Source organism: Eleginops maclovinus, chromosome 6 (assembly GCF_036324505.1).
Source record: "Eleginops maclovinus isolate JMC-PN-2008 ecotype Puerto Natales chromosome 6, JC_Emac_rtc_rv5, whole genome shotgun sequence".
Taxonomy (NCBI): Eukaryota; Metazoa; Chordata; class Actinopteri; order Perciformes; family Eleginopidae; genus Eleginops; species Eleginops maclovinus.
Window position 1 is genome coordinate 10,087,093 of NC_086354.1, and position 12,431 is coordinate 10,099,523.

The 12,431-nt window shown below is 38.1% G+C and overlaps 1 protein-coding gene across 1 annotated transcript in view; it reads left to right on the forward strand.

The window, feature by feature from the left end:
• The window catches only part of brinp2 (bone morphogenetic protein/retinoic acid inducible neural-specific 2), a 176,389-nt gene that overhangs the window by 137,425 nt on the left and 26,533 nt on the right, over positions 1–12,431 (forward strand). Inside the window, exon 7 of the mRNA XM_063885029.1 lies at positions 5,385–5,621. Within this exon, the coding sequence (XP_063741099.1) occupies positions 5,385–5,621 (237 nt within the window). The remainder of the gene's footprint in view (positions 1–5,384; positions 5,622–12,431) is intronic.

Genomic DNA, 12,431 nt, shown 5'->3' on the forward strand with positions numbered 1-12,431 from the left:
TCCATCAATAGCGATAGCAGGGCCTGGGGATAGATGCTGTACAACTCTTGAGAGCTCCTGCAGGGTGAGAGGTCTGTCAAATGCTTCTCTCTGAGGCCAAACTCTAGGTAGTCAGAGAAACACATTTTCACACCACAAATTTTCACATCATTCGCTATCCAAATTCCTTATCGGTGCATTTTCTCACATCAAAGCACTAAGGTGTGGTCTCAAATGTAGAGGTTGTTTAAAGAAATGTATACTTGCAGAGACGAAATGGAGAGAGATGTAACTTTATCATTTAAAGAATTATGTTGGGCTATGGGGGCATTTTACCCTATAACCTATTTGCCTACTTGACTCAAATGTATGAAGGCATTATCTATTCCAAACCTTACTAGCCTGCATTGTACATATGTCCCTCATGTAGCTGAATATCTTGAAAGAACATACCACTATTGCAAGAGAGCCTGGCAACCTTTCTGAAGAAAATTCTTATTTAATTCCCTTAGATAATTCTGCAGATTATTCAATTTAAAGCCAGATAAAAAAAATAAGACGGAGGAAAGCAAAGAGATATGTATAAAGACACACAAAGCGAGTGTGTGATGCAGCTTCATCTGTGCCAGCCCCTTTACTGTACCGTGTGTTGAAGCATAGTTACCAAAGCCTGAGGTTCTGAGAGCAGTGGTTTACAAAGAGTTGGAAAACCATCTCCTCTACTGCAGAGAGTGCATTCAACTGAAGCAAAGCAGATACACAAACTCGGACATACACTGATATGGACTTGGTGGTGATTATGAGCAAGGCTTAAGAGCTTCAAATTGCCCAAAATGGTAAGTGTGGGCTCTGCTGCAGATTTTGAAATAGAAAGAGAGGATACTTTGTGTCTGTTATTGTTGGTCCTGTGGGTCTGTTATTTTTGGTCTACTGGTGTGATCAAAATCTGTGGCTGGATGGAAGAGAGCCTTATGGGTAATGACCCGAAAGCCCCCATCAGAAAATACACAGACAGTTCCTAAAATTCATGGTAAGGACGAAAAAAAAGATGCCTGACTCGAAAAAATATCGATTGTTTGCCAAAAACTTAAATTAAGTTCAGACATGGCTTATCATCTATAATTTTTTACACCTTTATATCACCAGAGATCAAACTGAGCACAGTAATTCAGCCCGAGTGTGACAAAAGTCTCTATATTATCTCCTGATCCCCTTACCTACCAGCATACCTATTCCCCATTCCCTGATCATTTCCCCTACATCTTTGCCAGCACTCTTTCCCTGAGTCATTTCAATTGTAAATAGTAGATTAAATGGTCTTCATCAGATCATTTTGCTACCATTCTAATGTGTTGGATGGGCCAAAATGCAATTAGTATGTTGTAACACATTGTGATGAAACACAAACAAACAACTCATTGAGGTTTAGGCAATAGACCTTAAACGTCTATGTACTGTATAGGCAACAAAAGTAATTGTCAAATATTTATCCAAATGCAAAAGATTTGCTAATTTCAGGATAGCTACGGTCACTCATGACTGGTGTTATCTTCTTGTAACCCTAACCCTGAACCTACCCTAATGTACTATGCAACCCTTGCATACCAGCTTAGTTCCCTTTTCTTTGCCCATCTGATCCTGACCACAGCCTATTCTCGGTTTCACCTGCCTGGCCCTTGACTGCTTACTTTGCCCTCTTTGACAGATTACCTGTCACAGAACTGCGCTTTGAGCGCAAAGTTAACGATTGATTGCTTTCAAGGACTTTACGTCTGAGTACCTCTTGCGAATCCACATCTCTGTGCTTGGAACCATTACAGTATGGCGGATTGATGAGTGATGGATTCAATGAGTGATTATAGGGTTGTCTTAATACTCCCTCCACAGAGCAGTACATAATTAATAAAGTGACACCAATGTAAGATGAATTATTATTCAAGTTAAGATAGGCCATAAATCATACTGAAATACAAAGGAAATAACATTTATTCAGTTAAGCAGAATACTTTCCCAATCACCATGCCCTTCTATGTGCAACATATCTGCTGATGTTCAGGATTGATGTTTACGAGCATTGGCTCAACTTTACATGATACTGTGATTGTCATGCCATAGATATTAAACTTTCTGAATCATATAGAAAATGCAAGCAGTTCTGACACTGAAAGGTAGTTTTTGATGCTGTAAGATAGTTGATTTATACACGTTGCATTGTTTGCATAATGAAAACAAATCACATGCGGTGATTTATCCATTGCAATTTGTTTTAAATGTATAACCAGCTGTTTCTCCATTCTTACAACAACTGCTGCCCCTGCCTGCAGCAAAAAAAGAGATACGTCTTTACAAACTCAGAGCAGTCGGGGTTTAAAATTACTGCTTTTACTGTCCAAATGTGAATGATTGTAACAACAAGAAGAAGAAAAAAAGTATAGAGACAAATCAACAAACGGTTACATCGAAGAGAGTTGGTAAAGGGAAGAATGCTATTTAGTTGTTTCCCAAACTGAAGAAAGCCCTGCCAAATGTATAACTTCACACACACACACACACACACACACACACACACTCACACACTCACACACTCACACACTCACACACACACACACACATACACACACTTGTACAGCTCCAACACCATCATCAAGTTTGCTGACGACACGACCGTCATCGGCCTGATCACAGAAGGCGACGAGACATCATACAGAGAGGAGGTCAGAGACATCTTGTTGCCAGGACAACAACCTCCATCTCCACGTCAGCAAAACAAAGGAGCTGATTGTGGATTACAGGAAGAGGCAGAGAGAAGCACACACACCCATCACCATCGACGGGACTCCTGTGGAGAGAGTCAGCAGCTTCAGGTTCCTCGGGGTTAACATCAGTGAGGACCTGACATGGACACATCACACCAGGGTCATATCCAAGACGGCTCGGCAGCGGCTCTTCTTCCTCCGCAGGCTGCGGAAGTTCAACATGGACTCCAAGATACTCTGCAACTTCTACAGGTGCACCATTGAGAGTATCCTGACTGGCTGCATCACCGCCTGGTATGGCAGTTGCACCGCCCTCAACCGTAACACTCTACAGAGGGTGGTGAAAACTGCTCAGCACATCACCAGGACGGAGCTGCCATCCATGGAGGACCTCTACACCCAGCGGTGTAGGAAGAAGGCCGGTAGGATATTAAAGGACCCCCATCAACCCAGCAACAATCTGTTCTGTCTGCTGCCGTCTGGCAGACGGTACCGCAGCATCCGAACCAAGACCACCAGACTCAGGGACAGTTTTACCACAGGCTATAAGACTGCTGAACTCCTGACCTCTGTGAATGTCTACTCACATCTGTTTATAGTACACACATACATATATATATATATATATATATATATCTATATATTATACATATCTGCCATAAATATCTGTTTATACGTAATATATGCATCTGTCTATACCTCCTCATACAACAGTTTAAAGTATTTAAATTACTATACAGTATATTTAAATAATTTCAATTTATTCTACATATGTATATATTTGACATCTTTACATCTCTATTGTTGTTATTGTATATAGTTTACATCTTTATTGTTGTTATTGTATATATTTTACATCTTTATTGTTGTTATTGTATATATTGTATATATTTTATTCTCTAATTTTTGCACTATTTTATTTATCTTATTTGCACTGTGTATGTTGAGTTGTTGGAGGAGCCTGGGATATAAGATTTTCATTGCCAACATATACGCTGTATCTGCTGTGCATATGACAAATAAAACCTTTGAACCTTTGAAAAACCTCAAAGCACCTGCCAAGGCATGGAGTTGAGAAAAAATGACTAATTACATCTCTTTCCGAACCATTTAAAGGATAAATACCAAGGAAGAGCCATGCATATTCATACCAGCAGGATTGACTTGGCTGTTGAAATTCTTCCAGACTAAGATTGTGAAGTGAGGAGAGAGGAAGGTTTTGACACAACAAATTGAGAACTATTAGACAGAGAGGCACACATGCACCATCAGATTAATTCTGAAGGCCGTCTGCTGGTTTCAAATACATGACGATGTTCTTTTACGATCAAACAACAGCTTTTGATTTGGTTTAATCGACTGTGTAGTCAGGAAACGTTGACAACATGATTAGCATGTTTCTGTATTTTTTATATATTATTCGAGCAACAACATTTAAAGTGTGATTCAACCCTGCTGAGAAGAAAAATAGTGTTGGGATAGCTTGGGAATTACACATCTTAAGCTATGCATTAGCAAAATCAATGTTAATTTTTAATGTGAGGAATACTACGTTTTAAACAGTACTTCATTGGGAAAAACTGAAGTGCCTTACAGGCAGAGCAGAAAAGACAGTGTTCAGTATTTCTCTCTTGCAATTTACCTCAGATTAATGAAGTAAATTGCCTAACCCTAAATAAAAGGCTTTAAAGCCATAATCTCCTTAATTATTACAATACTTTTGCACTGATACAAAAGAAGATGGACAAAGATGCCACCAATGCATATAATAAAACTAAGAAAACATTATCTGATGAGGATTTTAGCTCTTCCAAGCTTCCGACGAGGAAATAAAGAAATTCAGCAGATAGAAAACAAGCTGAACACAGTGAGTAGAAACAGCATGTTGTTTATGATGACTGCAGACTAGGTGACAGTTTCTGCTGAAAGCTTCGAAACTACTCAAATATACCCCTGGGCAGGATTCTAAACCTATTGCATAAACACCCACAGCACCTGCTGCTAAAGCTGCCACTGAAAATGATACGAGCCGAGAAAACAACTTATTTTCTTGTTCCTGTGATAATACCACCACACATTCAGAGTTGAAGTCTCTTTGCCAATCAGTCAGGGAACAGAGACCCTTTTGAAATTTGGATAAGTGAGCACACCCGACAATAAACACAGCCAAATTATAAGCCGTTGTCTTTGCACATGTCAATAAGACATATTATTAGTGTCAGTATCTCTGGGCAAATGAACATTTTAATAGCTTGATTTCTGGTGTAATATTGAAACTGAAATTAGAGCTGTCATTATAGTGCCACAGACTAGTACATGCCATATTTCACAATCAATTTATATGGTCAATAGCAATAAAACAAGATTTCCATCAAGAAGCAATTAAGGCTACAGTAAGTGTTGCTTTTAAAGAAATATAAGATATATTTGTGTTTCCAATCATTTATGTAGCTTAGTACAATAAAATGCAAATATTTTTCTTTCAAATATGTTTTGATTCAGTAAAAATCCATTTATTTTATGTACAAACACTATCCATATGTTTCACATTCATTTCCAAATTACAAAAACAACTTATGGAAGCATTGTAGAACATTTATTCTGAAAATGAAGTAATACCTTACCATGTGTTTCTTCTTTCTTTATCAGGCTTGCAAGATGTCCTGCCAGAGTTCCTGCGTGGGCGTTTTGTGGAGGCAGCCCTCAGCTATGTGGCGTGCAATTCAGAGGGCGAGTTGCTCTGCCGCAACAACGACTGCTGGTGCCGCTGCTCTCCCCGCTTCCCAGAGTGCAACTGTCCCTTCGCTGACATCAAGGTCATGGAGGAGAACCTGGAGAAGAGCAAAGAGGCCTGGCGGGGCTTAAACCAAGATTTCATGGATTCAGGTATGGGCTGGTATACTCTGAAACTAGTAGGGATGGCAATGAGGTGGACACTGCCTATAATAAGGTGTATGTATGTATGTGGTGTGTGAGTTTTCTTGGGTGAAAACAACAATGGCAAAGACTGGCATAAACCTTTAATCAAATCAATCAAATTCTAGGAAGAGTCCTCCAGACTATCCCAAAAACAAAAAAATCCATGAAGTTTCACAGAAAAAATCTCTGTCTACCCTGAAATAAAGATAGCTCTCACTCTCAGTAGTGTTTGAGTATGAATTTGTAAAGGCATGTAGACAATTATAGTTATCCAAGTATGGTTAAAGTAGGAATAGTAATAATAAATACTAATACTTGTTCTAAACTCTTAGTTTACAGAATTGTGTTTGAAATGTTTTAATACTGTCTACAGCTGTGTCTGCTGCATATGAAGCCTTGCTAGATGAAAGTTTAAACAGTTGTGAACCAAAGTCTAGGGACACTTTATCACTTTCACTGCTTTACATGTCAGTAGAAACAAAATATGCTTTCTGTAATGCAAGCTGTACTGAACTGCATAGAAATGAAAACAAGAAGTTTGGTTGTTACTACAGTATGAATTTTGAATGTCTGTCGGTTGTATTATGGATAAAGAAAGCTGAAAGCTCAGAATATTTCAGCGTGAAAAGTGTATGTACAGTAAGGGAGTAGGAAAAAAAGAGAAAAGCTGTAAACAATCTGACAGAGCTGTGTCAGTGGTCGTTACTGAAGGGGTGGTCTAGTGGGAGTAAGAAAGCAGTGTTCAAGCTTAAAGGATATGTTCTGTTGCTCTTCAAAATAATTCTGATGATATTCTGGAGAAAAAAAATTCTTCATAGTGAAAGTAGGTATAGGGTGTGCTGCTTTTTAAGATATAAGACGGACCTAAATTAATACCCGTAGGTAAATCGTCGTAGCAGCAACAGATTAAGACAGAAACACTGATATTTCACATGGGATAATGAACATGCAATAATAAAACATATGACAAAAGAAAATAGAAGAAATAAAAATAAGAAAAATGACATGAGTTAAACTCTGAAATAGAGCACGTGATTCTACATATAAATACAGTACATGTTCAAGGTTTTTTATTGTCAGATGCACAGCAGCTACAGTTTAGTTATGGCATTGAAAATCGTAGGTCCCAAGCTCCTCAAACAATGCAGCATATTATGAAAGGACATGAGACAATAATAACATAAGGATATAAAATACAAAAAATGGTGCAAAATGAAACAGAGTAGTTTAAATTAGAATAAAATAGTGCAGCTTTTATGTTAGACCAATCTATAAGTACTGCAGAGGAAGTATATACACTGTATACTATACTATACTATTCAAAAATAAATAAACACAATAAGCTTAAATATGCATTTGTATGTAAACAGAGTTAGATATACAATAACAGAATGTCCGATTAAAGATTAAACATTGTATAGTTAAATATAACTTTACAGAGGGCAGGCGTTTAGCAGTCTTATTGCCTATGGAATGAAACTGTCCCTGAGTCTGGCGGTTGTAATTCTACCGCTGCGGTGCCGCCTGCCAGACGTCAGTAGACAGAACAGTTTGTTGCTGGGGTGATGGGGGTCTTTTTGTGCAGGTAGAATCTTGTGTACATACAGTGCAAATATGGTTAATGTTCAGTGGAGGTTAGTTTAATGGGTTGCATGGTTAACCCTTGGTTGTGCATTCTGATGGTTACCGGTGGTTCGGAATATCAGCAGTAATCAAACAAGAGTAAAGAAGTATGAATACGTCCTGGCTGTTCAGATCAAATGTTCTGATAACTAAGTCTGGTACAGTCCAATACTTCCCAATTACTAAACCATAAAATTACAAAAATCCAGGTCAACCTTGTGAAAACCCAACACACTGCCATTCATTTCAAGTAATTTTGAATGCAGTTTATTCTCAGTAACACAGTTTGTACAGTGTGTATACTCTATAATAACTTTCAGGTTTTGATTTTTAGCACATAACAAAATGACAAAGTAGCACTTTTAGAACAATCTAAGATCCTCTGTTGAATATTCTTGCATGGCAAAACACACAATATCACTTAATTCTGTTGTCCCCGCTTTACACTGATAGCAGTTGCCTTAGCAGGATCAGAAGGGAAAGTAGTAGAGATAGTTGTCATGTTTTTACTAGTAGAAAAAGGATAAGGCTGAATAACAAGTTTTAGTATTTTTTTTATGAAAGGCAAGCTATACATAGGAAACAGTTTTTTATGCAGAAAACTGTGGAGGCTTTTTCCCCCTGTGTGAAATTAATAGGATAACTTCACAGTGGTGCGAATCATTGCTTCATTGAGCTGTCTTGAAATCTTACATCAACTTCCTTTAAAAAACACAAAACTTATGACCTAAATTGTGAATTGGAGTCTGTTTCAGCTTACTTTTTGAAACTACTGCATTATTAAACGTATTATATTGCTGTGTGAATAAGTTTTAGCCGGAAGAGTCCTCCTCAGGTGGACAGTCACCCTCTTTTATAATTTATATTTCACCAATCCCGCCTGCTTTATCGGATCTATTCATTACAACGAGTGAGACACAGGTGTGTGATGTAATGCTGCCAATGATGCAGAACATTCATGTGTCACTTCCTAAATTGGCTGAAGTGTCTTTCCTTTTTTTTTTTTGCTACATTTCCAGCTCACTTCTTAATGACTTGGAAGGTGTAAGCCGCCTGTAATTGGAGACAGGTTTTTGGCAGCTTCTCTTAAATTTTGAGGGTGAGTTGTAATTCCCTGCAGAATTCAGGGGGGTTGTGCATGTGATGCCATTTATTCTGAAATTGCTTTGTGAGTGACATTACGGAGGTAAACAGCTTTCTGTGCATTCACTTAGCCCCATTTTGACAGCACCTGATTTTGCAGAGTTGCTTTCTTTTGCCGCATATTAAATCTTTATAAAGATGCAATGACAGAGTTTTGAAAAGTGAGGAGGAAGACGAGTAATTGCGAGGCTTTTCGTGCACCGCTGACGTTACGGTTTTTGTCAGGAGCTTGACTTTGTGCTGTTTGTCATTAAAAATGAGGCCTTTAGTAATTTCCGAAGCTTGTATGCTTTGAATTAAAAATATCATGAAAGGCTCCTCCGTTTTAGTCTCACACAAGAACAGGCAGTGCAGACAGGCGTATACTCTAGACCCACAGGCATGTATCCAGGGCATCATCAAAGTTTTATCTAATTTTAATGAAGGATACACATTCTTACACTTAGCCAAACTCACACACGGCAAAGGGAGACTAAGGTACTCTACATAGCAAATATTGTTTGACTTTCAGAGCTTCCCCCTTCTCTGTCTTACTATCTATGTTCCATTTCTGCATGTTTTATTTTTTCACACATGCACTCAGTTTCAAAGAGTTGTGTTTTTTTTTGCTTCTGGGGGAGCCTGGTAAGTTTTTCTGAATGTCGTCTGCTGGGATGGACTGATAAATGTATTGTGGTGAGGGGAAAACAACTGCGAGGATAGTATGTGTACGAGAGAGATTGTTCATGTGTTTTGCAGGGACAGAAGGAGGACAAAAAAAGTCTTAATGTGTAAATAAGTCAAGAACAATTTTACAGTTAGTGCTTTAACAGACAGAACATATTATACTATTTGTAAGACATTTTGGACCTTTAAGCTTTATACTGAGTGGTCAAATGTGACGTATTTCAACGTACTATACATACCATGAAATAATTTTCAAATACAGGTTACACGAAAAACAATAACCGACAAAGTCTGTCCTTCAGCGCTCTCTTATGTCCAAGGCCATTCAATTCTACTGTGACAAACATTTGAGAAAGGTTCAAAGGGTTAAGTGTTTTGAAATGTTGGACTTACTTAACCAGAAGCAAATGTGAACTTCAGGTCCATGCTATTGCAGTAAAGCAATGAAAAACATTTGATAAATAACATTTCCTATTTTAAATAAGGTAAGTAAAAAGTGAAATAAATCAAATAAATTCAAAAATGATGAATGCATGGATACTTTCAATCAGCAGGATTAATTGGTCTATTACTTTAAAGGTGCCATAGAATGGAAAGTTGCATTTACCTTGGCATAGTTCAATAAGGAGAGTTTGGTACATTGAACTGACATACCATGAACCTCAAACACCATTGTTTCCTCCAGTGCAAATCATGAATACGCATATCACAGTGGTAAAACTGGCGAACTACAATGTGCGTTCTCGGCCAACATACATGTTCCAGAGGGTGAGGAGAGGGTGTAAGTTACTAATGAGGTCACTCATACATGAAAAATAAGATGGAGCTTCTTGGTAATTGAGATTCAATTCCCTGCTCCAAGGGTGGGTATGAGGCAGTTTTAACTCCCCACTGAGAGAAAGACAGTCAAAGGAGGGAGAGATGTGTCATTAAACGTTAAGCATTAGCTATCAGAAACCATTTTTATCACCCATGTGCATCAAGTCCTACCATAGATGCTTTGCTCTAGTGGGAACAAGGGGATTTTCAATGGTTTTCGACTGTACATTGTCTATTTCAATTATTATTGGCCTTAGAGTGAAATATTTCAATTGCTTTTTGAGTGTTAATTTGCACGTTAACACAATATAGTATTGTCACTTTGAGCATGTAAGTATGGCAGCACCACTTACCAAACATTATTGTGTTGTCCCATCAAAAGGCACATCAAAATTGTTTGCAACAGTACACTTGAGTTTGAATGTAACTAGGTGTTCAGCGTCCTTTGCTTGTGTTTCCCTTTGCAAGGGGTTTATCTATAGCTGTAAAGGACCGCACTGTTTATCCTTGTTACAACTTGAAGCTGTATGCTATGGATGAATCCATAAATCCTGATCATAAATGTTTACATATGTCGCTCTCGTAGTACAGATTTTCTAACAGTTTCTAGACCTTCTCTGTTCTGCATCGCATGGCTCCTCTTTTAGTTAAGCGATGCAGTACAAATTGTCTAATTGTCTCTCTTCCTCCATTATGTTAATTAAAAAGCATCTCTGCAAGCTACAATGAATCCGTTTGATACTTGGTATCACATACAAATAGTCCTGGCATGCATTCCACTCAACACTATCACTACCCCACTGCTTTGAATCTCTGCCCATTTCCGTCTTCATTGCCGCCATAAAGCATGCCGTCTCAGGGTGTAGATGTAGAACAAACACTTCCTGGATTTGTCAAAACAACAAAAGAAGGGGGGATTATTTTATTCCCAGAGATGAGTTTTGCCTCAGCTCAAGTTTTGGCAACACTTCTTCCTCTACCTAGTCATTGCATTTCCCTCATTTATTCTACTGTGTTTGGCACAGGCTGTCTTCCTTGTCTTCCTTTTTTTCCTTTTGTCTTTTTTTCCTCTCTTCAATTCTGTTCATCCTTATTTTTTAGTGGGAATCCCAAACCAAATCCTTCATCTGGCACATGTTTGTTACAGCTGTTGTTGACATTGTCTGAAAGTACCTTTTGAATGAAAGCAAAGTTAAGCACCATGTTCTTAGACTCTGAATACAATTGTTTTATTACAGACAGTGTGTTCATCTTGCCAGGCACTGTACAATGAGACCCTTTAAAAGATGGCTTGTTAAATGGGACTCGCCCAAAATAAAATATTTAGGAATAAACCTTACTAAAGATATGTCAAAACTTTTTGAAAACAACTACAGCCCCATTAATAAAGAGATCACATCTGATATATCTAGATGGACCCTCCTCCCACTGGATATGAGTAATAGAGTAGAAATCATTAAAATGAATGTGTTGCCACGGCTTCTTTATCTCTTCCAGTCTTTGCCTTTAGAGGTACCCCAGAAACAATTTGATGAGTGGAATGCCTGGATCTCAAGGTTCATTTGGAACAGTAGACGACCTAGGGTTCATTTCAAGACTCTGCAGCTGAAAAAAGAGAAGGGAGGAAGAGCTCTACCATGTTTACAGGATTATTATTATGCTGCACAATTGAAACCCTTAGTATACTGGTGCTCTCCAAATTATGAATCTAAATGGAAGTGCCTAGAAACTACTCAGTTAAAAATTCCAATACAATCTATAATAGGAAACATACATTATAACAGCTTGAATCAATGGACTGTATTCACTCTTAAGCTATGGTTTAAGGTTTTGAGGAAGTTAAAAATAGAGAAACAGGTTAGAGTCTTGAATTGGATAGCATATGATCCAGAATTTGAACCTGCTAGATTGGACGGGGGTTTTAAACAGTGGGTTAGAAGAGGTATCACTTCTTTTTGTTCCCTAATCTCAAACGGTACATTTCAGGGTTATGAGTTAATTTCAGCCACATTTGGACTGGAGAAGCAGAACTTCCATAGATACCTGCAGGTCAGAGACTATTATAATAAAAAATTACAAATCAAGGAGGAGAATTAATTTCTATATTTCATGAGGCATATAAAAAGAAAGATAATAAAAGGTTGGTCTCAAGAATATAGGAAAGTATACAAGCCTCTAAAAATCACTCTACATTATACATTAAACAAAAATGGGAGAAGGAATCAGAAACACAAATATCAGAAGAGACCTGGATAGAAATATGAGAGACACAGGCGACCACTGCAAATTCAAGATCTTTAAGAGAGTTCGGCTGGAAGAATGTGGTGAGATTTTTCATAACTCCTAAATTAACAGCACTACAAACAGGCACGCAGAGCCGAGGCTTCTGCTGGAGACACTGTGGTACCCCTATGGCTAACCACTTTCATGTTTTTTGGGCCTGTCCAAAATCCAGTCATTTTGGAGGGAGGTGTCAACCGAGATAAATAAAATAATAGGGGTAGATTTAGATTTTTCTTTTGTTGT